Source organism: Pongo abelii, chromosome 5 (assembly GCF_028885655.2).
Source record: "Pongo abelii isolate AG06213 chromosome 5, NHGRI_mPonAbe1-v2.0_pri, whole genome shotgun sequence".
Lineage (NCBI taxonomy): Eukaryota > Metazoa > Chordata > Mammalia > Primates > Hominidae > Pongo > Pongo abelii.
In genome coordinates this window covers 45889763-45913918 of record NC_071990.2, presented here as the reverse complement: position 1 = coordinate 45913918, position 24156 = coordinate 45889763, and the positions used below count along the sequence as shown (strand labels likewise).

The window sequence follows — 24156 nt, the reverse complement described above, 5'->3', positions numbered from 1 at the left end:
CCTTATAAAGGGCTAGAGGGAATTGGCAAGATGTTTTTCCTTGTGCCCTTTCACCTTCTGCCATGTGAGGATGCAACAAGGGGTGTCATCTTGGAAGCAGAGACTAAGTCCTTACCAGACACTGAACGTGCAGGTTCCTCGATCTTCCCAGCCCCCAGAACTGTGAGGAAATAAATTTCTGTCGTTTATAAATTGCCCAGTCTCAGGTATTTTGTTATAGCAGCACAAAAATACTAAGACTTATCTGCCTTATGGGCAGGCTGGCTTCCTGTCTCCCAGAATGGCAATGCACACTGGTTAGCCTGCCCTTGCCCAGGGCCTAGCAGTCCACCAAGAAGGTTCAGAAACCCCATCTGTCTGTGCTCTGCAGCAGAGCCACTTCTGCAGGCCAGTCTCCCACAGCATGTTCTCGTGGCATAGACTGAGAGCCAAGGGGCAGCGGTCACCACAGGTTCTTCCTGTGGCTAGCTCCAGAGAGCCAAGCCCACCTCTGCTGGCATGAGCACTGCCCATGTCACTCTGTGGTGCCCCATCTTCAGTGCCTCCATGGCTGCGATGCCCCTCCTCTGACTGACAGTTGCTCTCTTTAGCTATCCCACTGCTTTGACCCATGGTACTACTTGCGCTGATCATTTGCCTACTCGCTGTCAGCTGCGTTCCCAGCCTTCTTTGCTCTGCTCTAGCATAGCAGGGTGAGCCTCCACACGCTGCATTTCCCAGACGCCCTCCAACAGGCTTTCAGTGAGGTTCTGTGAAGAGGAGGCACTGCCAAAAGCCTGGATAGTTTCTCCCTGCTGGTCTCTGGTGGGGTCTCAGGCAGTTGTGACAGTGCTATTGACACCCAAGGGTGGCAGTGGCAGTGGCTGCAGTGTCAGGGGCTTTGGCCTAGCAGTGCTGCTCTTGGTTTCCTGCTGAAGCAGCTCAGTTCTACAGCCATGGCTTGGAATCACACCGATTCTGGTTTCCAAGGAGACGTTCCCCCTTGGCTCCTCCAGCCCACAGCTGGTGGTGCTTTCCTGCAGCCGCCAGTCTTTGGATAACCTTACCTGACTGCCACTGTTCCTCCAGTCCTTCCATCACCCAGTTTCTGATTCCTCAATTAGATCCCCTCAGCGTGAAAAACCAGGAGGGCTTGTTTCCTGACCGGACTCATGCACCACTTGAGTGACCATGATTCATCTCTTCAGCATGGTTTTGCACATCTCTGTTCTGGCCTGCTGTGTGCTGATTTTAAAGTTTAATCTTCAGAAGATAGCTTTGTTTTTATTTCCCTTTTTCAAAGTTTTTAAATGGAGCCACCCCGAGACCCCAGTGTTCCTCCTCCCATTCATTCACTTCCCCTTTTTGAACTTTGGTGAAGCCATAACAGCACTAAAAAAAGAAGTTAAGAGTGTATGCCCTTGGACCCAGCAATCATACCTCTAGGAATTTGCTTACACAACATAAATACAGAAGAGTAAAAACATGTATGCTCAGATAGATTCATTACAGCGTTGCATGTAATAGTGAAAAATCGGAAGCATAAATAAAAAATTGGTTAAGCAAATTTTGCTTCAAATATAACATTGCTTTTTAAATGAAAAGATTTCTATCATCTATTATCAAGATTAAAAAAAAAAACAGGTTACAGAACAGCAGGTCTGCTATGATCACAGTTAAGTAAAATTGCACACACACAGGTATTTGTATTTAGACACAAATGCTTCAAAGAGTAGTTGCCAAAATATTAACAGTGGCTGTCTCTTAAGTGTGGATGAAACTTTGGGTGAGTTTTATATTCATAAGCTACCTAGATGGGTTCAATCACTACATCTGTATTTAGGATTTATAGGCCAGTTCCTCTTTGTTCTTGAAAGATTTCAGTCTTTTGTTGTTGTTTTTAATCTAATGCAAAAGAAGTCAGTTAAAATCAGAATGAAATACTGTTCAAATCAACAAATGAATAAAAACTTGATGCTCCCCATTGCTGCAGTTGATGCCGGTTTTGCTGTTTCTTCAGCTAAAGGGCAGATCACAGGGCAGGACAGTCACTTTGGGCCATCAATTCTCCTCCTGAAGAAAAGAAGGGGAAAGCTCAGCTCAGACCTGAGTCTATGACTCTCGCTCTACCAGAGTTGCCTCCTAATGATACAGGACTCAAGAGAGAGGATGTAACAAAACTTGATAACCATAAAAGGACATTTGGACAGCACTTTTCAGAATACCGAGCCCATCACATCCATGCCTGAATTTGATCGACTGCGGTAATCACATCCATGCCTGATTTTGATCGACTGCGGTACAGTGATGTTATCTCCATTTGATTCAGATTAGGAGACTGAGGCTCAGGGGGATTAAAGAACACTCCCAAAGTCAAACCACAGGAAGCCTGGCCTCCCTGCGAATACTAATTTCACCACACCCTGCTGCCTCTCTCCACCACCTTCAAACTGCTTACACACTGGAACTGTTGATAATCCCTCCCTGTGTGAGACACCAGGCTGGGATCCCCTGGAGGGCAGGGACCTTATCCTATTCATCTTGTGTCCCCCAAGGCACCAGCATTGTAGCACTCAGTAAATGTTTGTTGAATTAGATTGAACTTCACTGGAACATTTTTAGAAGTAGGAGGCCAGAGCTAACACTCTGCCAAAAAAAAAAAAAAAAAAAAAAAAAAAAAAAAAAGCTTTGGTTAGAGTTGAGGAATCTAGGCACTGTGGGGTACAAAGACAAGCAGAAGTTCCTGGGGAGCAGTGGCAACTCAAATAAGCAGGAATTCCAGAGCAGAAAACCCCTCATTACTTTCTTGCTACTCACAGTGTGTCTTGGATCAGTAGCATCAGCGCCTCCCTGGAGCTGTCTAGAAATGCTGAGTCTCAGGCCCCACTCCAGAGCTTCTGAATCAGAATCTGCATTTTCACTAGCTCTCCACGTAGTTCCTGCTTATCAAAGTCTGTGAGGCACTAGAGGTGCACAAACTCTACCAGCCGCAGAACGCCAGCTGCGAGCCCTACAAGTGCTCCCAGACAGGGTTTTATTTTGTGCAATGTGGTCTCAGACCCTTCGTTTGTTTGTTTATTTCTTTTTCTTTTCTTTTTTTTTGAGACTGAGTTTTGCTCTTGTTGCCCAGGCTGGAGTACAATGGCACGATCTCGGCTCACTGCGACTTCCGACTCCTGGGTTCAAGCCAGTCTCCCACTCCCGCCTCCTGAGTAGCTGGGATTACAGGCATGTGCCACCATGCCCAGCTAATTTGGTATTTTTAGTAGAGACAGAGTTTTACCATGTTGGTCAGGCTGGCCTCGAACTCCTGACCTCAAGTGATCCACCCGCCTCAGCCTCCCAAAGTGCTGGGATTACAGGCGTGAGCCACCGTGCATGAATATTTTCGTTTGTTTCTGAAGAAACAGCAGCATAGCATGTTTGCTTCTAGCAAAGAAGCACACTTTATTAAAATTCTAATAGGAAGAAGAGAAGAGCCCTGCCTCACCACGGGAAGCCAGATTCTGGAGAGTGTGGGTCATCCCAAATTTTTGAAATTCTACATGGGTTAGTGGATCTCAACCAGGGGACAGTGGCGATGTCTGGAAACATTTTTTGGTTGTCTCAACTGGGGAAGCTGGTCATTCTGGCAGTGAGCAGAGGCTGGGGATGCTGTTTCCTCCATATTTATTGCCCAGTCACTCTGGAACTTGGTTTCCAGTTAGCCAAAATGAGAGGAGTGGGTCTATCAAATTTATGGAGATGTGGGAGTTATGGAAAGAATCAGAAGAACCATTAAAAGCTTATTCTTGTCAGGTGCAGTGGCTCATGCCTGTAGTCCCAGCTACTCAGGACGCTGTGGTGGGAGGATCACTTGAGCCTGGGAGGTAGAGGCTGCAGTGACCTGAGATCGTGCCTCTGCACTCCAGCCTGGGTGACAGAGTAAGACTGTCTCTTAACAAAAAATAAAGTATATTAAATTTAAAAAGAAGCTTATACTTCACAAGTATGAGAAAAGTTCAACAACTCAAGGACTATAGGAGGGCTGGGACAAGCAACTAAGCACAGAGAGAAAGGGGCCGTGCAAAGGAAGAAATGTGGTAGGGAAAGCCCAACGCCCAGAAAGTGGATATAATTTTTTTTTTATTACACGAAATACTTTCTTACTCATAAGAAAGACTTAAATACCCCCCTTTTCCACAAATACCCCAGATTTTGTTTCATTTCTCTATTTTCCAAACTTCTTGAAATGTGGTTATAAGAAAAAAATATATTTTTCCAAAAACGATTTTAAAAACAAACAAACTTGTGAACGTCACCAGAGATGGATACCCCACCAACGCTGGAGCTGGCCTCGCTGCTGCTTTGGTGACATGCTTTGAGCTCCTCTCCCTCCACGCCAGCGGAAGTCGCAGGACTGGAATGTGAAAGTGTTTCTCTAAGCATCCTTCGCAGGGTGCCACCGCCGTCTCCAGGCACTTTTTCTGCTAGGAGCTCAAGGCAAGAGAAGGGCATGTGAAGGGCCAGGAAGCCGGGGCAGGGGCCGCCGTGAGAGAGCCGAGGAGGAGGGTGTGAGGCGCAACCGGGTCTGTTTCACGTTGAAACGCTAGGGCCGTGCGTTCCGCTAGGCAGCTGCGCAGAGCAACCGCTCCTCCGCCGGGCGCGCTTCGCTGCTGGGGAAGGACAGGCAGGGATGCCTGGTGCAGGCGATCCCTTGGCCCCGGGGCGGCCCAGCCTCGCCGAGCTCCATTAGGTGGCATCCGGAGCATCTGGCAGAGGCTCAGGCTGGGGCCCCAGGGACGAAGCCAGTTTGGTGAGGGCCCGCGCTATGATGTCCAGGTGGCCGTTCATGGTCCGCAGCTCCACCAGGATGTCCCCGACGTGGGCCTCCAAGCTCGCCGCAGCGGCGGGCCGGGCTCGGGGCGGCGGGGATGTACCCGCGTCCACGGTGCCCTCCTCCTTGCCCGCGGTGCTGGGGCGCGGGGCGCGGCTCCTTTCCGGGCCCTCGGCCGGTGCGAGGACGGGCGGCGGCCGCTCCTTGTCATCCCCGCGTGTGCTGGGAGAGGTGGTCGAAGGGCAACCGTGCAGCCAGTCGACCAGACGCGGGGCGGCCTCCGGGGAGGAGGCGACAACTGAGTAGCGGCCTGTGCGCCGGGAAGCGCCGGCGCCTGGGGGCGCCGAGGCTGCGGGGAGCGGAGGCAACAGCGGGGGCAGCACTGGCGGACCTGGAGAAAAGGCCTGGGGCTCGCAGGAAGAGGAGGAGGGAGATGGCAGGGCGGCGGTGGAGGGGCCTGGCTCCTCCGAGGAGAGGAACAAGGTGGTCGAAGACTGGGAGTCCAAGGTACTGGGCTCTGAATCTGTCAAGGGAGAAACGAGAGTCACTCAGGCATGCATGCTCATCAGCATTTATTGTGCGCCAACGCTATGCCCAGCTCCATGCTAGCTGCTTAAATGAATGAGAAGGTGGAAATGTATTTCCTACCCCTCAGAGCTTGCAATTCAGTAAGGAAAAGTGGGTTATATGAGCAGTTAATGACTGGAGAACAAAGTGAAGAGGGTGTGGTACACAGCCTAGGTACTCAAGGGCAGAGAAGATCAGCGAGTCCAAGAAGGCATCCTGACCTAGCTCTCCACTGGGTCTGGAAAGGTGGCACGGGTGTGAAGACAGAGAGGGAGGTCCAGGCAGGGGACCATGCTGCAGCTTATTTGGAGGCAATCTTGCCAAGGACAACCCGTGAAGACTATGACAAGAAGGGCCTTCCCCAAGATTGCCAAAAACAGAACTGTGTTAAACAGATGACCCTCCACTGCCCCAGCAGAGCGAGGCTCTCAGGGTGGAGAAGAAAGAGTTCAGGGCCGGGAGCCAGGAGACCTTAGTGCTGATTCTTGCTCTGCCAGAAAATGCCATGGGACCTTGGGCAAGCCCTATCCCTCCTTCGAGACTTGGTTACATCCTCCCATTTATATAAGAAGGTTGGGCCCAATAGCCTCTGGGACCCTTCAGGACAGATCATTCTGCCTTCAAAAGTCTGCAGCTTGAAGCATTGATCTAAGTTCACAGTGGACGCACTTAAAAATCTGGAAGCACTTTATAGACCGACTTTTGTTAGTTCTCCCCTAATCCCTTGAGCTTCCAGGTAGAAAGCAGGTGGCAGCTCTTTGTGACTGGATATGGTAACAAGGTTTACCAACCTCAGATCAAAGGAGCCACATGAATGCGAGCTACCTTAACTGAGCTATCTCAGCCACCCTGGTCGCCGCCTTTGGGGAGATGGTCCATGCTCACCCTGGAAACAGTTCTGAGTTTTACTGGAGCCAGGTTTGGAGGCTTCTCTCCCGGTTCCAGCTAGAACCGTCTGTGCTTGGCTTTCTGCATTGTCTGTTTGGGTGCCCACCCTGGTGCCCCGCCCTTTGGGGATTCCAAGCTTTTCAAAGGCAGAACTTGCTCGAGTACCTCAGCTTATTATCTTGGGGAGGGTGACCTGATGAAAGAGTCAGTGAGTAAACATATCCCCCGCTGCCTGTGAACATGTGTGCTCTCACTCTCGTCATGGGTGAGCTGTTCCTTCATCTGGTGTCTGGCTGAGACTCAGAGAAGCCCTAGTCATCTGGGGAGAGGTTGGTCCCTCATCCCTCCAGACTCCAGTGTCCAACAACGTTCTCACAGAGCTCACAGGCCCCAGATGTTCAGATGTCCAGTTTGTGTGGGAATTGTGTCTGAGGGGATCAGAGAGGCAATTATTCCTCAGGTGACAGCATTTGAGGAGAAGCCAGCAATGTGCCTAAGAGCTTCTCTGATGGAAAAAGTTAATGGGGCCAGGCATGGTGGCACACGCCTGTAATCCCAGCACTTTGGGCGGCCAAGACAGATAGATTGCTTGAGTCCAGGAGTTTGAGCCCAGCCTGGGCAACATGGTAAAACCCCATCTCTACGAAAAACTTGGTGGCATGTGCCTGTAGTCCCAGCTACTCAGGAAGTGAGGTGGGAGCATTACTTGAGCCTGGGAGGTTGAGGCTGCAGTGAGCCGTGATCACACGACTACGCTCCAGCCTGGGCAATAGGGTGAGACACTGTCTCAAAAAAAAAAAAAAAAAAAAAAGCTCATGGGTACTTTCTGCTGTTGACTTTCACAGAACTGCCTCTCCCCCACCAAAGCTATATTTCCCCAGGTGTCTGTGATTATTTTCTTTTATAAACCAAGAATCACGGCTAGTTCTAAGAACCCAATCACTATGAATTGAAAATGATAAAAAAGAAACTCCACAAACTGTTTTCTCTAGTTTTACTTGAGAAATGTTAATGAGCTTCACATATCCAATTCTCGTAGCAGACAATAAAACCTCTATATTGAACCAAATAGAGGTCTAATGTGTAAAATGAAATAGAGGCAAGCACACAGAATATTCTAGGGTAGAAGCAACCTAGAGACCTAATGCCATCATAAAGGTAGTGATAGCAATGATGCTGAGATTTCTCTGGGCTACCAGAGGTATAAGAAAGGTGACCTCAGCTGGGCGCGGTGGCTCACGCCTCTAATCCCAGCACTTTGGGAGGCCAAGGCAGGCGGATTATGAGGTCAGGAGTTCGAGACCAGCCTGGCCAACATGGTAAAACCCTGTCTCTACTAAAAATACAAAAATTAGATGGGCATGGTGGCATGCACCTGTGATGCCAGCTACTCGGAGGCTGAGGCAGGAGAATTGCTTGAACCCGGGAGGCAGAAGTTGCAGTGAGCTGAGATTGCGCCACTGCACTCCAGCCTGGGTAACACGGCGAGATTCCATCTGAAAAGAGAAAAGAAAAGAGAAGAGAAGAGAAGAAAAGAAGACCTCTACAGCCATTCACTTAATAGGCCCCAGCAAAACCTTGAACCAAAGAGCACTGGCTCAGTGAGGGTAAAGATGTCTCAAAGAAAAACTCTTCACTGTTGTTTCAGCTAAAACTTTAAAACATGTACAAAAGTTGTCAAGACTTAACCCAACCACATTGGTAAACAGAACTGAAAATCAGAATCACTTTTTCACAAGCCACATCACCTCCCAGAACTTTCTCCTGGCTGTCAGGAAAGTTGGTTGCAGCCCTAGCTCAGCTAAAATTGGCTAAATGATTTATAGGTCTCTTCCATCCAAGCAACTGCTCATTTTATCCCAAATTTTGTGCACGAGCTTTTTGAATCAATGACATTTTTATGCATCTTTGGGGATTGCTGCAAAATAATATCACAGTCTTGCTGTACAAACACAGGTCTGTGTGGAGGTTGGGGGCTTTCAGGTGCACAGAGTTGAGTTCCTCAGCCTCCTTGACTCCCTTTCTCAGCCCTCCACATGGTCTCTGGCCCTTAGCCTGCTTTGCTAGCCTTCTGAGCATGATGACTACATGACATTTTGTGTACTTTTTTTGTTAGCTAGAATTTAAGCCAGTGAAAACAGGGACATTGCTTATTTCATTCTCTGCTGTATCACCAGGGCCTCAACAGTGCCTGGCGTACAGTAGATGCTTAATAAATACTTGTTGACTGAACACCATGTAATCATCATAGTCTAGAAACACAACTCTAAATGCCATAAACAGATCCAGCTGCATGTTGTTTGGTCATTCAGCACTCCAGTTATTTATCGAGCCTATGCAATATTGGGTACATATTTATACTTTTAAAAATGTGTTTCTTGTTTATCTGATATTCAAATTTAACTGTGCATCCTGTATTTTATCTGGTACCCTCATAGGAGGTTGACATTTTCATCCTGCCTATTTCATAGATGAGGAAACCAAAGCAAAGATGGTTAAATCTTTTCACACAATTTCAGAGTTAGAAGGAATCTTTGCTGCCATTTTGGATTAATTGCTTAAAACGAGGAAGTAGAGGCCCATGAGAGAAAGTGACTTACTGTTTAGTGACACAACTGAGAACAGAAGTGAGAACAGAGAGAACAGTGTCTCCTCTCTCCTAGTTATCCCTTCAGGATCCTGATCATTCAGTCACAGAACAAATATGTACTAAGAACCTACTGTGTGCCAGGTGCTACACTATATTCTAAGACACAGCCAAACCAGGCAGAGTCCCTACCTGAAGGAGCAGATCGGGCTGCGGGCTCTCTGTCCTCCCACAGAGTCAGTGGGAGAGCACACGGGGTGCAGATCTCACAAAATCAGACTGCCTCTCTGTGCATATCAAAACCCAGATGGCAGATCAGATTAGGGCGGAAATCCAAAAGAGCTGCACAGCAGACATCCACCAGCTATAGTTAGCACTGATTTGCTTATAAAGCTTTCACCCTCATTCGGAAGAAGGCGGACTAGAGACTGGTGGTGAGCCGTTGTCACGCAGCAGTTGAGTGCAAACTTTCCACCATAGCACTTCTTTCTCTCTGCTTTGCCACCCCCATCCCCCTCATACATATGGTTGGTTTTTGAGGGGAGAGATGCTACTTCTCGAGGTGAAGGAAGTGGGATTTAACTAAATATTGGTTATTCTGGTTCCTTCCAAGTCTAGAAATATCTTTGCAAAGGTCACTTGAAAAAAAAAATGTAACAAGCATTTGAGAAGTGGTCAGGCTCTCTAGAAATTTTTTTAAACCTGCAAATTAAAATAATAATCAATTACTATTTCTCACTTATAAAATTGACAAAGTATTCTTTTGCTAACGCTCATTGTGAACAAGATTGCCAGGAGAGAAGCATTCTAATATACTGATTCTAGTGGAGTAGATCAGTACAGCCTCTCTAGAAGGCAACTTAGAAACATGTATGATACTGTTTAGTGAGAAAGGGAAATTGCCAAATCACATTATTCAGATGAGTGCCACTGCTTACAGGAAAATGTATATAATAAAGATTGGGAGAAAACACATGGTGATGTTAGGCATGTTAAGCATGTACTGGGATTGTAATTTTCTGAATTTTCAAAGATTTCTGCAGTGACTATGCATGGATATGCCTTCCCTCATCACTGACTTTTGAGCCCAAAGTGACTGCTTCCTACCAAGCCTGGTATCAAGGTCTTCTGACCACTTTCTCTTCAATCTTGTTGCTGAGTTGAGCTGAATAACTTGGCTGGTAACTATGCACCTTGAAAGTCCAGTTGTTTGGGCATTTTTTGGGGGGATGGGGTGGGGTTCAGTTAACTTTTTTTGCATCCATTTGGTATTCTCCACCACTGACACCCCCCAGCCTGGGGCTTAGGCTTCCTCTGTGGAAGAGTGCACCTGGCTATGGGAACCTGTGGCTCATTTGCAAATAAGACCTTCAGACCCTCTCCTTAAAAGCTATTCCTTTCACTGTCTTCCCCTTCTCCATAAATGGCCTTCCGTGTGTTCAGCCAAACACCCAGGACTAATCCTTGACCCTTATCTTTCCCTCAATTCCCACATCCAATCTGCCAGCAATTGTTGTCAGCTCTACCTTCAAAATATACCCAACATCTGACCATTTCTTTCTCTAGGCAGTGGCCCAGCTGTTGATGGCTGAGCTGAGATCAGAAAACAGGTCTTCTGAGTTCCAGGTCAACACTTTCTCTGCCACACCTAAAGCCTGCTAGATTTGGATGGACTATTTAGAATGCATCTCCCAACCCCTCTCAGCCACTCCCTACGACTTGCCCCAGGAAAATCCTTTGCCTAATTCTTGGTCTCCCTTTAACACATTTTAGGTAATATCTAAATTTATTCATTGATTCATTCAAGAAATACTTATTGAGCACCTACTGTGTGCCAGGCAGGATGCTCCATAGTGCACAAAACCAAGCCTAAAATCTGTCCTCGTCATGGGGGCAGAAAATAGTCATACAAAACAAATGTGTGATTGCAACAGTGACAGAATCTACATGTTATAGCTAAAAATACAAGAGGAGGATAAAAAAATCTCTTCTAAATAGGAGGGTCTGACCTCTGGAAGGTTCTTCGAGGGAACTCTGCTTGAGTGGAGTTCTGAAGGATTAGTAATTAAGTAGGAGGGAGGTGACAACACTGAAGCATGAGCAAGGGCCTATGGCAGGAGGGAGTATTGCAAATGTGTGGAACATCTGGAGAAAGCCAGTGTGTCAGGAGTGGAGAGAGCCAAGGGAAGAAGGCGTGCAGTATAATGATGCTCAGGAGAGGAGCACTATATGATTTACACTGCCAGTTATCACTCAATATCTATTCTCCCCTTCTTCCTCCATTTTTGGTGGGCTATGGCCACTTGGAAAAAACTATTACATTTTCCAGCCTCTCTTTCAGCTACCTGTAGCCATGTGACTAAATTCTGCACAGAAGGATGCAAGTAGAAGTGCTGTGTGCAATTCCTCCTTCCTGTGAGCTGAGATTTGGTTGCAATGGCTGGAGCTCAAGCAGCCCTCTTGGACTGTGAAGTGAAAACTGCATACTAAGGATGACAGAGCAGATAACTCAAGTAGTCTGAGTACCCCATCACTTTAAGGAGTTGCTGTGCCAATCCTCGCTGGTTGAACTGCAGACTCTTCACATAGAAAAGAAAACCTTATCTATTCAAACCTCTATTAACTTGGGTTTTCTGTCACTCATAGCCAAACCAAATCTTGATATACATGACCGTGTCAGACTTGTTAGAGGTTTTGCCTTTATCCCAAGAGCAATGTGAAGCTTTGAAAAAGTACTAAGCTTAAATGTGCATATGTGTGTATGTGTCATGATCAGTTTTATATTTTGAAAATTTTACCTGTCTGCTGGTGGCAGGTTGGGAAGACAAGGGTAGACAGAATAGAAACAGTAGAAACAGGAGGTTGCAGTTGCAGGTGAGAAATTATAAAATGACAGTGGCTTTTGCTAGGGTTGTGGCTCTGGAGATGCAGAGAAGTAGATTCTAGAGATAGTTGGGACGTGGAAACAACAGGACTTACTATTGTTAGGGATGTGACGGGGTGTGGGGAAAGAAAGCCTCAGAGAAATGGGTCCCCTACCTGGCTGCTGCTTCAGTGCAAGTTTCCAGAAATCCTGGCTCCAGAAGGGGAACTTTCCCTTTCTTATTCTTTGGAATCTGGGTGGCCCCTTCCCAGCCCACACCCAGCCCTTGAAAATAGCTCAGCTCTGACACACCTCACCAGAGGCAACCCTCAGAAACATTTTCCCAGGAACCTGGAGGGAGGAGAAAGTCTATAGCCTTGGGGGACTGGAGGAGAAGAGGAATGGAAAGAGGAACAGACCTACCTGCAGGAGAAGCAACATCTCCCTGCACTGCAAACAGGCCATTGCCTTTGATGGTTCAGACTTGGCTAAGTTGCTGCCTGCTCTCTTCAGAACCACTGGCATACAAAAGGGAGGGCTGAGTGTCTGATGAACTCAGCCCAATAATATTCACTTCTTTTATTTTCCAGAAACGTCATGAGACCCACAGGGCAATCTTCTGGTTTTAAGACTTGGTGAGTCAAGCCTACAAATACCTCTGACTCAATCTGATCCCAAGTTCTCACCAGGCATCTCCTAGGAACATGGCTCAGCAGGAGAGCTGGAACTGACCAGCCCTCTGCAGGGAACAAGAGGGTTGGTTTCTCTGCTTTGGGGTTTGGGGAGGGAGGGGGTGAGAAGGGCTGGCTGCAGTGGAAATGATGGGATTCTTGACTTGACGCTGACCATGCTCACAATAAGAGCTGACATTTATTGAGTACTCTCTAACTCCAAGCCATGTGTTATCTCTTCTAATCGTCACAGAAAACTAGAAGTGGTTTCTGTCATCAATCCCATCTTACCATTGAGGAAATTGAGGCTCGGCTATGTTAGGAACCCTGGTCACTGGCACAGAGCTGTGATATGAACCAAGGCAGCTGATGCCAAGGCTATTCCATGTGAGGGAGAGTATGTGCTTTCTAGAGTTTTGGCAGGCACGGGAGGAGGACTGAGGAGAGCTAGCATTTGAGGAGGGTCTGCTGCACTCTAGGCCAGTTATATGCCACCTTGACTGCACATTAAAATCACCTGGGGAGTTTTATAAACACTATCAGTGCCCCCGACCAATTAAATCAGTATCTCTAGGAGTCATACCAAGGCATCCTAGGTTTTAAAAGCTCTCCAGGTGATTCTAATATGCAATAAGGGCTGCTCAATAAAAGCAAGTTTCATGTTTTGTTTTGTTTTTTTTTCACTTAATGACCCTATATCCATTTGTAAATGGGGAAGCTGAGGCTCACAGAATTTGGATGGCTTGCACAAACCCCATGGCTGATAAGACCCATGTCTTGATCTGTATCTGGCTGATTCCAACACCCGTGTTTGTTCAGTTCATTCCATTCTCTCTCATATTTGGGCATCCTCTATTTTGAAAGCATGCGATTTTTTAAATATAAATTTCTTTTGCAATTTTCATTTTGTTTGTTCAAGTCCAAGTGCTGTTTAGGTCAGCTGCCTGAGAGTAGCAATGCAGTCTATAGCCACTGAGTCGGGTGGGTTGGCCCAGGGGCAGCTGAAACCATGGCCTTGGCTTCATCCAGGCTCTGCTGCAGCCAATGGACCAAGATCTCTGAAGAGATGTCCAGGAGCCCTGGCTGGGAGGTGCCCACTGACTCTCCCAGGCAGAATACTGGCCATCTTCTGTGGCTTCGACCCCTGAGGGGCCACCATCTGAGAATGAGAAGGCCCAGCCCTGGAGAAATCCCTAGTCTCTGTTTCGAGCAGTGCTAGTGATTTCCCAAGGAGTGACATTAGAAAAGGCATCACATATTTATTTCTGTATATATCATTCAGAGCCTAATTTTCTGGTGGCTGAGGGTTGAGCTCATCAGAAACAGACTTCATCATCAATTGAGTTAATAAAGCCAAGTCAAGACAAGGGAGAAGGGCAGCCATCCAAATGGATTCAAGCAGCCAAGACGTGCTTCTGCTCAAAGACTACCTTTAAAGAAGGGAAGAGAGAGAGTGAGAGCAGATACCTGTACACCCATGTTCATAACAATATTATTCACGAGAGTCAAAAGTGGAAGCAACCCAAGTGTCCATCCATGAATGAAAGAATAAACAAAATGTGGCACAAACATACAATGGAATATTGTTCAGCTTTAAAAAGGAAGGAAATTTTGATATATGCCACAACATGGATAAACTTGGAGACCTCTGCCAAGCGAAATAAGCCAGTCACAAAGGCCAGTACACAAAACATTGTATGATTTCTTTTGTATGAAGTTCCTGGAGTGGTCAAATTCATAGAGACAGAAAGTAAAATGAGGGGGAGTTAGTGCTTAAAGGATACAGAGCTTCTGTTGGGAAGGATGAAGTTCTGGTGATGGTTGCCCAACTGTGTGAATGTACTTAATGCCACAGAACTATATACTTAAAAATGGCTAAAATAGTAAATTTCATGTTGTGTATACTTTACCACAATAAAAAGGTGGAGGAGAAGTTTGACACCTTAATTCACAATTTTGTCCAAGCACTTGAAAGATCTATATATGGCATTACCATAAATGTTTATAAAATGGGAATGGGAAGAGCTGATAAAATAAATTGCTATTGAGAACATGATAGATCAGATATGGGTTAAGCACCCCAGGAGGCTCCTGAGGATGAGGTTTACTTACCCAGTCCTGGACTCTAACTAAACATTAATGCCTCCTCAAAGATGTCTGGTTTTTTAGTCATCAGGGTGTCAAATTCTACTAAAATGGCTTTGTTGAGACTGTGTGGATGCAGATTGGGAGAAAGTAAAGTCTAGAGCCTGACACTTTCAGAACCACTCTTACACTCATCGGCATTATAAGCAAAACGTTGCAACCTCCAAGCATTTCACAGCCAAGCTTCTGGCTCAGGTCACTCATTCCCACTGGCAATACTGGCAAGTGTTTGGGTCAAGAGCCCCATGTCTCTAGAGTCTCCAGACTTCCAGACACCTCATCCCTTTATTGCTCACCCTGCTCCAACTATTCCTTGAAGGCACCAAGCACATTCCCACCTCAGTGCCTTTACACTTGCTGTTCCTGCTGCCTGAAATGCTTCTCCCTCAGATATCTGCAGGCTGTCTCCCTCATCTCCTTCAGCCTTCACTCAAAGTCACCTTCTCAAGTGTGCTTTTCTGGCCACCCCAGTTAAAAGTGCCACCCCCCACTCTACCACATCATCTTCCTGTCCCCCTTGCTCTGACCACAGATGCTATCACTGTTCCACTCATATCCCCAGGGAATATGCCAGTGGAGGAAACTGCATGTGCAAATGCATGAGGCTTGGAAGACTGTGGCCTCAAAGGCCGTCTGAAATGCCTGGAGTGGAGCGTCCACGGGGCTGGGGGACTTCATGGAATGGCTTAAAGGGTAACGAGGACAGAAGGTTGAGGGAGTTTGTCTACCAAGCTAAGGAATTTGAACTTTAGCAGGCAATGGGGAGCCACCAAAGGGTTTTAAGTAGGAAAGTAATAGATGTGATTTGCCTTTTAAAAAGATTACTTTGGCAGCCAGTGGAGTGGAGGCTGAAATGGATTGGGTGAGGCTAGAGGCAAGAAGACCAAATGTAAAATTAACATCTTGAACATTGATGAGCTCAAATGATGTTACAGCAGAAGTGAACATAAAAGTGACTTCCAGCCAGCCAGTATTAGAAGCAATTTTTTTTTTCTAGGAATAGATTGAATTTCAGCAAAAAGAAACTTTCCTGCCACCCTTTATGACAATCCTGTGAACGCTGGCTCCTGCCCTCATTCAAGTTGGCCACCCTTGGTCTTTCATGCATCACCATTCAATAAAAGCAAGCATGGGTTTTATGGGATTGTTTGGAGAGCCCCGAGCCAAAGTTTTCTACTCACTTAGGCAAGGCTGTTCTGCCAATTCTTAAATTGGCTGTTTTTTACATATAGGGTGTGAAAGATATCTCTATGCATCTCTAGGAACACACCCATTTGGAAGGAGACATATGTGACTATATATAATATCTTTATGTGCTTTTTGAAGGGATGTTTATACAACTTGCATATTCTTTGGCATGAATATTTTTGTAGAATGGAGAAAGGGAGAGACAGCATGAGAAAGCTATTCCTATGCCATAACTGACTTTGGCTCATGAAACGAAATGCAAAATAGATTATGTTCCTTAGCAATGCCTCCTGGGTTGAACGGCTCCCAAGTCAACCCACTTAATCCTTCCTCCTGGAGGGTCACTCACCTTTGAACCTTCTTTTCTAAAACTACCATTAAAAAAAAAATAACAATGATGTAGCCCAGTCCAGGCCCTACTGAAACCCAGGCTCCCTACCCCCAGAGGAAGAGCTCACCAAAACAGTCATCTCGCTTCTAAAACTCGGGTTACTTGAAGAACTTGATGGAAAGAGCAGGGTAGTAAAAGACAGCATTTTGGCTTTAACAAGGCTAGGAAGCCCAGAGTGGGGCCAGCTGTATAGTCTGAATGAACCCAAGAATATTAGAAGCTGGGGTCACATGGAGCTGGGACACCACCAGGAATGTGGAGAGCAGAGACAGTCTGGCGAGGAGCGGAGGGAACGACTGCAGCCCCCTGCTACCTGTTCCCACGTGAGTCAACCAGGAGGGTGGGGGGACGGCCAGGTTAGGCAGGCAGGAGGACTGATCCTGCAGGGTGAGCGGGCAAGCTGCGCCCAGCCACATGGAGTCCACTTGGGCCCTCTTCACACCATCAAGCTCCAGGACTTCCAGGTGGAGCCAAGGGTGACAGATGTGTCAGCCGGGACAGGCACCTCAGAGAAAAAGCCTCCTTGGTTTGTTCCACAGTGTCCCCTTGCCAAGCCCCCAACCCACACTGAGCAACCAAGCAGTGGGACACCCCATCTGGAGACGAGGGAGGTGATGGCTCCATTCCCCAAAGCAATAGGAAGCAAGGTTTCCGACAAGGATGTTCAGTAAGTCAGTGGAACTGGCTGAGTCCTCTAGCACCTTCCATTTGCTTGGGGAATAAAGTAACACTGCCCAGCCCTGAAAACACTTGGTAAACATCTGGTAAGAGGATAATCCTGTTTCCCTCAGCGTTCCATGGTGCCCTGGGAGCAGACGCTGGCTCTTAACAACTGATGCCTCTGGTGTCTGTTGCCACCTCTTACCACCACGCCCTTGCACTTAGAAGCAAATAATCCCAAGAGATGGCAGGGCCATATTCAGTTCCCTAATTGTCCCATCCAGGCACTTTTAATGCCCAGTCCTTTCTCCTAAGAATTCCTCTGAGACCAGAGCTCCCAGCCTTGCCACTGTGTCTCTCCCTCAGGACATCTTTTCTAATTTGGGTCTGAGCTTTTCCATTCCTTCATTTCATGCCATTCCTCCTAATGATAACCCTTTGTGCCAGGCTCAATTATATACAAAGCTTAAATGAGCAACCCCAACTCTAAATTTGGCCCTGTCCATTGAAGGGGGTGGGGGTGGTGCCTGGTGATTTGGCTTTGCTCAAAAAGAAAGATGCTACTCCCCATGGGAAAACAACGTCAAGGAGAGGGGAGAAAATCTTTTGCAGAAATAAAAATCTAGAATGAAGAAACATACCAGCGCTGGCTGCACCTGGTCACTGGGGTTTGAAGCTGCTTCTGCATCTTCAGCCAGGCCTGTTAGGACTCTTTGTCCCACCACAGGCATGCAGAAGCTACAGACATGCTTTGATTTTTCCTTTTAAAAACGTCCTCCGATCTGACCCTACCTATGCTCTCCCTGCAGGGTTAGCAGAGGGTGAGATGAGAGCATTTGCCAGGAATTTCCTGACTTCTGTGAGTTTTTCTCAAGATCTGGTGATGAGTCAACGTGATATACTGGGACACGTGGTGGAGCTTGCAGTGGCCTCCCCTCCCTTCTGGAACTTTAAGAAAACCATGTCCCTGCTGAGTAACCCTGGGCAAAAATCCAGAAGGCCCCCTCCCTCTCCCTGACTCTCCCTCTGTACAGTCCCCAAGTTAGAGGAGATAAGGGAAATATATTTACAACAAACTTGATCAGACTATTAATATTCTCCAGAGCTACACAAAGATCCCTGTTTATGCAGCTCACCTCCTTTCAAAATTAAGCTCTCTTGTATGGTTCTGTTGCTCTTTATATTTTGGGCATTTAGAAAATGGGAGGAGGGGGTGATGAGGAGAGGAATAGAGAAGAAAGGAGAAGCATTGCCCAGATTCACAATGACAAGATCTGAGACCCTAACACACCCTCTGAGAGGCCCAGGTGAACTGGGCTGCCAGGTAGGTAGAACTATCTATGCAATTTTATTGATGTTGACAACCCATCTGAAATACTCAAACGAAGTAGATTCAATACAATTTCTTGTGCGAGTTCTGACTACCAGAACTGGCTATCATGGCCAGTGGAGTCCAGCCATGATCAGTTTCTGCTAGTTATAGTTTAGAATCACCCCTAAGAGTTTGGGGGAGAAGCTCAAAGAAAAACAATCACATCCTTCAATAGCTCTTTGAATTAAAACAAATGGAGTGCTACCATAAGACTGTTAAATATCTGTGAAGCCTTGCCTCAACCCGGGTTAATGGGAGCAGATTCTGAGAAGCACTTTGCAAACTGTTAGATTGTAGCAAGGAATTGTTGGTATCACCATCGTGGAGGTTCACTAGCTTCAGCTCTTTGGGCCAAAGAAGATGAAAGTCTTTTACGAATATAGCATAGACTCACACCTGTAATCCCAGCACTTTGGGAGGCCAAGATGGGCTGATTACCTGAGGTCAGGAGTTCCAGCCAAGCCTGACCAATATGGTGAAACCCAGACTCTACTAAAAATTCAAAAAAATTAGCTGGGCATGGTGGCGGGCAGATGTAATCCCAGCTACTTGGGAGGCTGAGGCAGGAGAATTGCTTGAACCCGGGAGGCAGAGGTTGCAGTGAGCCGAGATCATGGCATTGCACTGCAGCCTGGGCAACAGAGCAACACTCTGTCTCGAAGGAAGGAAGGGAGGGAGGGAGGGAGGGAGGGAGGGAGGAAGGAAGGAAGGAAGGAAGGAAGGAAGAAGGAAGGAAGGAAGGAAGGAAGGAAGGAAGGAAGGAAAGAAGGAAGGAAGGAAGGAAGGAAAGAAAGAGGAAAAAAAGAGAGAAAGAGAAAGAAAGAGAGAGAGAGGGAGGGAGGGAGGGAAAGAAAGAAGAAAGAAAGAAGGAAGGAAGAGAAAGAAGAAAGAAAGAAGAAAGAAAAAAAGAAGAAAGAAAAGAAAGAGAAAGAAAGAAAGAGAAAGAAAGAAAGAAAGAAAGAAAGAAAGAAAGACTTTCTAATATCCTTGAGAGTTTAGAGGTGAATATCTTTATTCCTGTCTTTCAAATGCAGAAACTGAGGGGCAAAGACATCAAGTGAGTTGCAGGCATTGAGGAAAATAGGATACAGCACCTCCGACCCCTTAGGCCCTTTATCTCCTTCTAGCCCAAGACCCTCAGGAAGGGTCAAGGCATCCTTAGTTGTGGAAAGCATAACTTGGGAAGGAAAATCTCAACTTGAAGGAAAAGCTTGCTGAGGAGAGAGGCCCTGTTTCTCCTCTCAGCCTTTCCTGTGTGCTGATATCAACTGTCCAAGTAACAGATGGAGGTAGTGGGGCAGGTGGGCTGCTCTGCTGTCCCCAGCTGTGCTGGGGTCAAACTATCCACTCTCCCCATCGCAGCTGCCAGCCTGGCACGTTGTACCACCTGCCAGACCTGGTTCCTGAGGCCACAACAGAGTTCTCATACTTTCTTCCATTCTGAGGAAAAAGTGAGATCAATATTTTCCAGAGCTCTTTCAACTGAGGTGAAGAAGGCAACTGTCCTCTTCTCCACAGGCTTTTCTCCCCTTTCCTCACTTCCCCTGTCCTCTCACACGCAAGCACACAGGCCAATGGTCTCACCACCCTGGAAAAAGACAGCTCCCAGTTTCCTTCTCATTATGGGAAAAAAAAATTCTGAATGGCTGCTTTTTCACATACATATAACAGCAAAAGGAGAACAAAATGAGGCAAAGAAGAATAAAATTTTAGTGAACTATAACTTTTACATTTTTATTTTAAAATGTTTATTATACATTATATTTTATTATATATTTTTATTATTTCTTTATTTGTGCATTTGCTTATTTATTTGTTGTAAGCCAGCAGAGCCTTTCCTTCTCCCAGCTGACCGTTTTCTACCATCTGCTGTCTGCCTGTTGAGGTGCAGGCCGCTGGGAGAGGCTTCCCGGAAGCAGAGCTTCCCCTGAAGCAGAAGTTCCCTGGATGTACGCAGTTGGAGCCCAGGCTTTCTGTGAGACCCAGACCCAGGCCACTTTCACTGGTGGGCTCTGGAAACATTTTCTTTCAAACTCTATGGGCTGTAGCTCACTTACACATAAAATGAGCAAAACAACACTCTTTCCCACAGCTATGCCATGAGGTTTAATTGTTGCAAATTTGTGAAGTGTTTTAAGATCCTTGGATTAAAGAAGTTATATGAGAAAAAAATATTATTATAGAGTGGAATTCTGCTTAGTTGTCATATGTTTCCTGTAACTCTTCCCCTTTGTCTTATATAACTTGGAACAAGTAGTATGAGCTATGAGGCCATCAGAAAGCCTTTAAGTAATTTCTTGGCCTGCTTTCTTTACCTTTTAAAAAAAATTCTTCTACTTCTCCTTTTTTTTTTTTTTTTCTTTCTAATGCAGCCAAAACTTATTCCCCTCTAATCTGTATGATGAGAAAGGAAGTTGCTTGGTTGGGGTGGGCCCTTGTCCACCTGAGTACTTCCTCGTCTCTCCTCCCTTCCTCTCCCTTGCCTTTGCTCCCCACCTACACCTCTTCTTTTTATCCTCATATGCACGTTCATAAATTGAAATAAATTTGACTTTGAGCCCTGGCTCTAAAATTTGCTCTGCCTCTTGGACCAATTGCCAAAACAGGTTACTGAGTGAGGCTCCCTGAAGCCCAGCCTGATGTGGGTTGAGGCCTGGTGATGGTGACAGAACAGAGCCTGGCTGACCAAAGAGCACAGGAGGCCCTGGGTGACTCTTCCCCACTAGGACTTCCCAACATCAGCGTCACACCTGAAATGCGGGAAAACACCCAGGCAGCTGCTACGTGGCCATGAGGCAGCATCCAAGAATGCCCCTTGTCCTGGCTGCAGCTGTGTCCCTAAACAGGTGCTGCCTGGCAGCTGGGCATGCCTGCATGTGTCACATCCTCCCCTGGGCACACAGAAACACATCCCAGATCAGCGATACACACTGGCCCTCACAAGTGGCACTCTCAGGCCCCATGCCCGTCCTGAGGCCATGGAGATTGTGAACATAAGATAGGCCCCAGGTGATAAATTCTTTGTAACCCAGTATCTCAGCCTCAAGACGCATTTAAACATTTTTTTTCCTTTCTTGCTTTCAGCCTTGAGGCAGACTTTGAAACTCTTTGCTTCTTCCTTTCCCACCATGCACGCTTGTCTAATTATGAGCTTGCTTAGAAATTCCAGGGACCAACTTTGAAACAAACCAGGCAGAGAGACCCAGCTCAGGATCCTCCCACTCAAGAAGAGTTAGGAACAGTGAGCTCCCCACTGCTGGGCTGAAGTCAGTATGATGCGAATCAGACCTCCCCACAAGCCATTACTGAGATGGCCACAGAGCAAACACACGGACCTGCACCCCTTTTCACTACTCCTGCCTATTTCCACACCTTTTCCTTCCTAAAACCCTGCCCTCGGCCTAAAAAGTTGGAATGATCTTCCAAAGGCATGAGCTTGGCCATACCCCAACCACCAGCATTTTCATAAAGTTGCTTTCCTTTCTCCACACCTCCCTTCTTCTGTTCTCTACCTCCGAGCGGCAAGCAGTCCGACTTCAGCCAGTTACAAAATGGGGCCCAGAGTCTCATTCCCTCTGCGCTCTGCCCTCAGCTAATGGACCCTGAACAGATTAGAGGAACCCCCTTCCACTGACCCTGCACCTCCCTGGCATCACTGCAAGGGACGGAGTGTCCCCAGAGGAGGAGGGAGCACTGACGCTTGGCTGTCTGGCCCCACACAGGGACCAAACAGCTACTGCCATCCCCACACCACCCTCACCCGAGAATTCTCAGTCAGGGCCCCACTTCTCTGCTCCCCACAGACTGGAAGAACACAGTGAGGGAAGGCTAAAGTGGGCCTGAGCCTGGGGACAGGACAGAACCAGGCAGCCTTCCTCCTGCAGGTGGGCTGTTTTTTTTTTTTTTTGTAATCTTTCATTTTTTTGTGCACATAGTAGGTATATATATTTATGGGTTCCATAAAATACTTCGATAGAGGAATGTGATGCATAATAACCATATCAAGGAAAATGGGGTATCCCTCCCCTCAAGTGTTTATCCTTTGTGCTACATGTAATCCAATTATGTACTTTTAGTTATTTTTAAAAGTACAATTAAATTATTATTGACTATAGTCACCCTATTGTACTATCAAATACTAGGTCTCGTTCATTCTTTCAATTTTTTTTTTGTACCCATTAACCATCCTCACTTTCCCCCCACCCCGCCTCCCCCTAAAATTTATGGAAGGCTTCACAAATTTGCATGTCATTCTTGCATAGGGGCCATAGTAATCTTCTCTGTATCCTTCCAATTTTAGTATATGTGTTGCCGAAGCAAGCGCCCTGGGCCCTCTTTGTCTCTCATTCCTTACTCTTCCTCACCTGCTTCTCCCCAACCCCAACATTCACTCTTTTCCCCTCTTCTCCTACTGGTCTCCACTCCCACCCTCAGCCTCCCCTAGATCCTTACCCCCAGCAACCTACTCTCTTCTTTTTTAAATTTAATTCTATTTTTAATTGATACATAATAATTATGTATATTCATGGGATACATGATGATGTTTTGATACGTATAATATATTGACCAGATCAGGGTAATGAACATATCCATCTTCCCAAACATTTACCATTTCCGTGTGTTGGGAATATTCAATATCCTCCTCCTAGCTATTTGAAACTATATGACTGTTAACTACAGTGGTACAGAACACTGGAACTTATTTCTTTTATCTAGCTGTAATTTTGGATCCTTTAACAAATCTCTCCCCATACCTTCCTCTCAAGGCTGGTTGGTTATCTGGGGGTATGGGGAGCTGTGTGTTGCCTCTTCAACAAGAGGAGAGTAGGGACTGTGTCTCATACAATGATACAGTCCCCTCCCTAAATGTTTTACTCACCCCTGCAGAAACAAAAACCAAACCAGAGAAGCATTTCACTTTTAAAAGGGGGTTTCCTAGAGGCTATGTAAATTCGGTCCCATGATAGACATGCTAGAACATTCTGAGCTGAACACAGTTAAATGGTTTCCTTCCCTTAGGAATTCTGAGGACCTTAACATGATAAAGAGCATGATAAACATCCAAGAGAGAGAGGCAGAATGTAGAGTTTTCCAAATTTATTTGAAACTCCCCTTTTCTAAGAAATATTTTGAGAGGCAAGGCAAACATCCCCTTGCCCAATGCTGCAGGAGATGCCAGCTCCTCCAAGGCTGGCTCCACTCTGGAATTATGGACAGTGCCCAGCATAGGATCCTGGATAGGCCACCCCTTCACAGAGACCAGCACCTCTGCCCTCCTTCAAGCCAGAAAAGCAGAATTGGCCTCATCTTCCAGAAACTTCAACTGTCACTTTGACAAGTGGAGGACTTGCATTACTCTGAGACTTTATTCTGGGGAGTTTCAGCCATGGACTAACAAAGAGACACCCAAAGCTACTCCTCTCACAATAAGGCCCCTCAGTTGTTCACCCACAGCAGCACCTGCATTAGCACAACAAAAGTATTTCAAAGTCTAAAATCTACAGACTCAGCACCTTGGCCTGTGGCTACTTAATTACAGCCCTTCCCCTCCTGCTGCCTGCTTTCTTGGACCTGCTCTCACTTCTTCCAAGCCCCTCAGTAATTGACTGTCACCTCCTGGCTCCCTGGGGGTTCAGCTTGGTGGTCCATGTGGCAGGGCCCTTATCAAGAAGTCTCCAAACTGCCCTATGGCCTGGACACGTGCCCATGGACCAATTTTGTTTCCTTCAAATCAGGGAAAGGAGAGGGGAGTCTTCTTGCTTCCTGAGAGTGTTGGCGATGCCTGAGAGCATGAGGGGAGGAGAAGGGAGACTGTCCCAGCCAAGCCAAGGACAGGGTGGGGTATTCCCACAGGGCACCAACAGCATGGAAGCATCAAGAAACAGGGCACACCCTGTGCAAAAGATGTTTAAGCCTACAGCCATTGCCCTGCTGCGGCCAGAGTGTATACTCCCATCATTTCCTCCCATTTCCCATTGGCATTGTCCCTACAAAGAGGGGTAAGAATTACGTGAGATTTGGGCAGGTGA

General features: G+C 46.7%; 1 protein-coding gene and 1 non-coding gene across 5 annotated transcripts in view; both read right to left on the bottom strand.

Annotated features, from left to right (window-relative positions):
* Nucleotides 1-1453: 1453 nt before the first annotated feature.
* Nucleotides 1454-24156, bottom strand: part of RUNX2 (RUNX family transcription factor 2) — a 339669-nt gene continuing 316966 nt past the window's right edge. For 2 of the 4 annotated variants that reach the window (XM_009241929.4, XM_054557594.2), the window contains one exon: nt 4088-5318. In XM_009241929.4, coding sequence (XP_009240204.4) covers nt 4711-5318 — 608 coding nt within the window. In that variant the 3' untranslated portion in view covers nt 4088-4710. Of the gene's footprint in view, nt 2053-4087; nt 5319-24156 lie in introns of those variants that run through there. The other 2 variants (XR_008526192.2, XR_002915377.3) reach the window with 2 other exon arrangements.
* Nucleotides 22345-22449, bottom strand: LOC112133974 (U6 spliceosomal RNA). Its single transcript, XR_002915571.2, has one exon. It is a non-coding gene; the product is annotated as a U6 spliceosomal RNA (small nuclear RNA).